This window comes from Microtus oregoni, unplaced genomic scaffold (assembly GCF_018167655.1).
Source record: "Microtus oregoni isolate MIOR12 unplaced genomic scaffold, Mior012 000011F_ref0000422, whole genome shotgun sequence".
In the NCBI taxonomy this organism is placed as follows: domain Eukaryota; kingdom Metazoa; phylum Chordata; class Mammalia; order Rodentia; family Cricetidae; genus Microtus; species Microtus oregoni.
The window spans coordinates 34,711,047-34,716,652 of record NW_024543070.1 but is presented as its reverse complement, the minus strand read 5'-3'; the positions used below and the strand labels follow the sequence as shown (position 1 = coordinate 34,716,652).

The 5,606-nt window shown below is 44.6% G+C and overlaps 1 protein-coding gene across 1 annotated transcript; it reads right to left on the bottom strand.

Annotated features, from left to right (window-relative positions):
* Positions 1 to 434: 434 nt before the first annotated feature.
* On the bottom strand, positions 435 to 5,041 carry LOC121453191 (sperm motility kinase X-like). The gene is made up of 3 exons (XM_041659723.1): positions 3,421 to 5,041; positions 2,692 to 2,765; positions 435 to 512 (listed from the first exon to the last, which is right to left on the bottom strand). The coding sequence occupies exons 1-3, from the start codon at positions 5,039 to 5,041 to the stop codon at positions 435 to 437; spliced, it is 1,773 nt and encodes a 590-aa protein (XP_041515657.1).
* Between the last annotated feature and the right edge of the window lie 565 nt (positions 5,042 to 5,606).

The following is a 5,606-nucleotide window of genomic DNA, read 5'->3' as shown; positions in this document are numbered from 1 at the left end:
TGCATTTTCCCCATCCAATACCATTAGGAAACAGTCTAAGTGACTGACGTCAAGGGCACTATGATCATTTGATTGGTGGCCTGAGAGAGAGGTCTTGGGCACATGCACTTGTGTGTCCCCAGGCTCTGTAGTGGCACGTTCTTTCTCTGCTCAGGTAGTTTTCCAAGGTCATCTCTGAGGAAAAGGAGGCATAGATGACATTTTACACTATCCAAAAACACACAACATGAATGTATGCGGGAGATTTAAGGATTACATACATTGGACGGCTTTCCTAGAGGATCCTTCTGTTATCTTCAGATCTTGATGACAATTGGAGCAGGTTCTGAAGTTGGATGCTGGAACATGAGCCATCTCACTGCCCTGCACAGAATGTCCTCCTGAAGCAGTGTAGAACTTTTGAGCTTTCCCAAACTCGGAGATAACCTTTCTCATCACTGACACCAGGGCCGATTGTGCAAGTCCTCAGGATAGGAATCCTCTGGGTCATGATTCAGGATGTGGCCAGGCAGCTACAAGAGAAGGAATATTGTAGATCAGAGAGGAAACTGGCTGAGAGTTCCACATCCACAGGCACAAGATCTGTGGTCTTGGCAGATAATTTCAGGTTTACTTTATGAAATTCGGGGACTAAAGAGGCAGACATAATGCTCATTGTTGTCCAAGGTGACCTTCCCTAGGACAACATTGTTAGGGTTTCATCAGGGACAGCAGAAGGCAGGGAATGAATTCTCATGTTATCCCTGCAACGTTTTAAGGCACCAGGCTCTGGGAACAAAGGAATAAAAGCATTTTCCCACCAACATGTCTAAACTAGGCACTCTGCTTCCTGCACCTCATCTCATGTCCTCTTGTCTACATTAGACAGGATACATACTTGGTGAAAATGAGCTTCCACAAAAGATGATGTCCCAAAGAACCTGCAGATAATAGGAGAGAAAGAGTGACCGATAAGACATCCGGAGTTGACTTGGGGAACTCCATGTGATCCACCTCTACCAGACTGTTCATCGTTGCTGTGTCAAGCAGCCAGTGGGTGTACTTTAAGCATTGTGCCAACCAAATATGTTATGTCCAGAAGAGAATCTAAGGACTCAGCCTTGTGCTCTGTGAGGAGGACACCTGTGGACAGCTTTGGGATGAAGTGTGTGGAGTTCCTTCTTAAAGTAGCTGGAGATAATTGACCCTGCCCTTGCTCCATCCAACAGAGAGGAAGTAAAGGAGGGAAGTGATGGTTGTGGGTGTCAGAAACTCATCTGACTTCTGTTCTATCAGGTCAAAGGCTAAAGATAGCAACTTGCTTTAGTATCAGGGAAAGTCCTCATTAGTCCCAAGATAAATGTCAAAATAAACAACACAATTGTTTAAACTGAGATTTGCCTTCTTAGAGTTTGTCATATGAGTCTGGAGCCCATGATTCTCATTGGTTGTACTTTCTGGGTTTCACTGACCTGGCTACAGTACCCAAGTCTCCCTTTCCCAGGCACTGCATTCAGTAAAGTATATCACGAATGATACTTGCCTTAGTAATCACTACTGAGGCAGAGCAGGTATGGCCACATAAATAAGAAGGCCTGCCACTCCAGTCTGGTTTTCCTTGCAAGGCTGTGTGCATTCTCGTTCTCATACAGACTAAGCATCTTGCCAGTTGCAGTGACTGTTTTCCATACAGGGGTAGGATGACATTCACCTGTTATAACCAAACTGTTCCTCCATAACAGTTAGGGGACAGAGAGAAAAGAAATGAGCTACTCGCCACAATTTATCCCAAGATCACTCTGAATTCATGACTCTGTTGTGTGTCCCCTTACCTTTGTTCCTCTGCATCATGTGCTTAATGACCACGTCCCTTGGAGTTGAAAACAGTTGACTCTGGCAGCCTCATGCTTATCTTTCTGTGGATCAGTGTCAAGGACAGAGCAAATCAGAGACACCTCTCTAATACAACAGGATGAAAATTAGTGGTCTCAGTGCTGCCTTCAGCCATGAAAACCACAGATAAGCCCTGGCATTCAGTCCCTTCTAAGTGGCCACTCTTTGTTACATCATTGGTTGTACATGGATAGTGTCCATGACAACACTAATGCAACTTTCACAAGAGAATCCTAGAAGAATGCTTCTAATTTATAATCACAAGTTTCTGTGTAGGTCTGACCCTCTGACTCCTGATGTGGGATCTAATCAAAAAGTAGTTTTAAGACTACAGCCTAAGTCATGGGTCCATTCTACACCAGGGAAATCAAGCAATACTCACCTTGCAAACTGGAGCAACATTCCAGAATTCCTTCTATAGGATACCCATTTCCATCCTGCTTGCTGTCACTTTCCTATTAGAAGACAAATGTGCTTCTGACAAGTACCCCCACAGTAAGGGCCCCTTCACCAACAGCTAGACTGAACCAGCATGCAGTTGTAGTGTCTCCCGTGAAAAGAGGGAAATGGATACAGGCTGCCTGCAAACACAATATAGGGAGGGGAGGGGAGGCAGGAGGAGATTTACCTCAGTCCAGTGTGAAAAAAACATCTCCCTTGGAAATGACCTTGAAGGGAAAGACAGATGAATGTGTATTAAAATTGTATGTCTTTGAGGACTGGCACATTGGGTCTTCTAATTGAAGGGTATCTGGGGGAATTGTGACACAGGGTGGCTCTCGGAGAAGGATGATACTGAAGGGAAGCCATTGGACATACCTCCTGTTGAGAATGGCTGTCTGTGGAAAAGCCTATGGTAGATGAAGGCTTACCACCTCCTGTGCTGGACTTCTCTGTTGGAATACACAACATTCTGTCATCTGGACTTCCTGCATGACTCCCAATTAGGCTATCTCCATCAAGAAAACTGTAAATCCAATGTCTCATCCTCTACAGTGACTCAATATGTAAAATGATAATGACATATGGAAGGCACAGTCTTAAGAACTTTGAAATACATACTTCAGAGTCTTGACTCTTATATCCTTCTGGACCACATGTTTTCTGGTGTCTCTTCTTCTCTTTCTCTTTCCTGATTTTTTTAGTTTTCTTCCCTCAAAGCCTTTGATGCTTTCTTCCTTTAGCCAACACTACTTCTTGCTGCCTCTACAGCCTCTATTTCTCAATCATTACTGTCTACTTTAGCATAAACAATTTGGGTTAAATGTGGTTGTGGTGCTTGGAAGAGTTGCTTTTGATATAAGATTTCCTAATTTACCTACCCTAACTATCATGCGATGGTCGCAAAGCACATTAGAAAACATATAGATTAGTAAACGCTGAAGTGCATCTGGGGCACCCCATTTAGCTGTGTGTGTGCACCTGCACTACTCTCTCCTTCCAGTGGTGCCTCTTTCTTCTGAGAAACATAGCTTTTTCTTGAGAGTGGCAGACAGCAGCACAGAAATCTCACACAATTCCCAATTCTCTTCTTAACCCTCTTCCAACCTTTGGACAGACTGCTGGCAGAGGCTGGACTTACATCTTTGGGAAGGACACCTTTTAAGTTGTTCTCGGATGTTGTCTGAAGGGAAGATCTCTGAGTTCCAAGGATTTCAATGATGCTCATACCCTCAGGTGTCTCCCTTTCCTTCTTTACAGAGGGTGTACTCTGAGCACCTGAGCTATTCTTGGGGGTGCTCATTTCCTGCGGCTTCTCGCAGGACAAACACTGTGCAGAAGAAATACACTCAGAGAATTGGCATCTTGAGGATAATTCATTGAAAACCATGCTACTTACTGCCAAACTTCTGCTCAGGAGAGGAGTAACCTCAGGAGCACATGTGGGTACTTGTTGGGGAGGGCTGTCATCCTTCAGCAGGCAGCACAAGATGGCAGGCATGCTTAGACTTCTGGTCTCCTGCTTTCTTGAACAATTCTCATCATGCCCCTGATGTTTAGCCAGCAGGTCGAGGGTGGCAAAGGCAGGCTCACTCACTCTCCTCTTAGGAGGAAGGGACTTGAGAGCATCTGGTGATGACACAGCAACACAGGCCTGCAAGGACCTAGTGGTAGATTTAGTGTGGTACTGGGGTGTCTCTTGGTTTAAAATTAGGTATGTGGCCATGATGTTATTGAATTTTTTCTCACGAAGACAATCACTAATAGCCTTGGGATGGTAGCCCATACCCCACATAGCCAGCAAAATGCTGGGATTTCTTTTGTTACAGAATGACTCTGAGGATGATGGGAGTTTCCAAAGTTCTTCCCTGTCTCTGATCCACTGGTGCTGCCTAATGTCATATATCGTGGGCCTCTGCTCAGGGTTCACAGTGAACAAGTGCGCAATGAGGTGCACAAGCAAACGGTTTTGAGAGAGTGTGTAAGGAATATAGTATATGGGATTCAGCATCACTTCCTTCATGTCTGGATAGGTTCTTGCTTTGAATGGGAAGCTCGCTGCCAACATTGCATATAAAACCACTGCCATGCTCCAGATGTCAACTGCCCTTGCATCATACTCTGTGTCATAAAATAGCTCTGGAGCACAGTATTCAATTGTGCCACAGAATCCCTTGCACTTCTGCCCAGAGCTGACTCTGATGGCCAGGCCAAAGTCACACAGTTTGATGTTTCCTTTGCCATCAAGCAGGATGTTATCAAGCTTGATGTCCCTGTGTGCGATGTCATTATCGTGGCAGTAGTGCACTGCACACACAATCTGGCAGAAGATGTGTTGGGCCTGTGTCTGCTGAAGAGGACCACCCTTCTCAATGAGCGTGACTAAATCGCCATGAGCAGCAAACTCCAACACCATGTAGGTGTGGTCTTTGCTGGTGATGATGTGGAAGAGCTTTATTATGTACGGGTGGTCTAGTTCTTTCATGATGTTGAGTTCTTTCCTATTATTACCATCACTCTCCTCACCATTCGCAAGGATTTTAACTGCGACTTTCATATTTGTGAGGAGGTGGCAAGCCAATTTCACCTCAGCAAAGGCCCCTTTGCCGAGGGTATTTAGCATGACATAGTGATCTGTGATGGTCTCCTCTTCATAGGTGCTGGCAAGGGCCAGCTGCATGCTCTCCTCCTCTCTGTTCTTGCTAGAAAGGTTCTTGATAATTTCCATGCCAACTGAGAAAACAATGAGAATAAACCAATTAAACCAGATTAAAAACAATGAGAAGTAAGTCAAGGGGTAAAGTTTTTATCTTTCTGTTTCTTCATGGACAAGTGTGATAGATGCAAACAACATTGCAGTGAACTTCTGTGTCACAGAAAATAAGAATAAGCCAAACTCTAAAGAAATCCTAGAACATGTACAGAAGAAGAGAACTAAATCTAAGGAAATAGACCAGTGATGGAGGAAGGTCATTGGTTAAAAAATAAAGAAACTGCTTAGTCCTCATAGGTTAAAACATAGGTGGGAGGAGTAGACAGAACAGAATGCTGGGAGGAAGAGGAAGTGAGCTCATAGGCCATGCTCCCCTCTCCCAGGCAGACGTGATTGATGAAGCTCCGACCCAGGATGGACTTAGGCTAGAATCTTCCCGGGCATAAGCTAGCCAGGTGACCAGGAGCTGGGGAGGCAGGAATGCAACCCGCAGCTCCCACAACAGACTAGCGTGAACATTGCAATAATAAATTGAACATTGCAATAATAAATGTTTGATTATTGTAAAGAACAAGCAAAA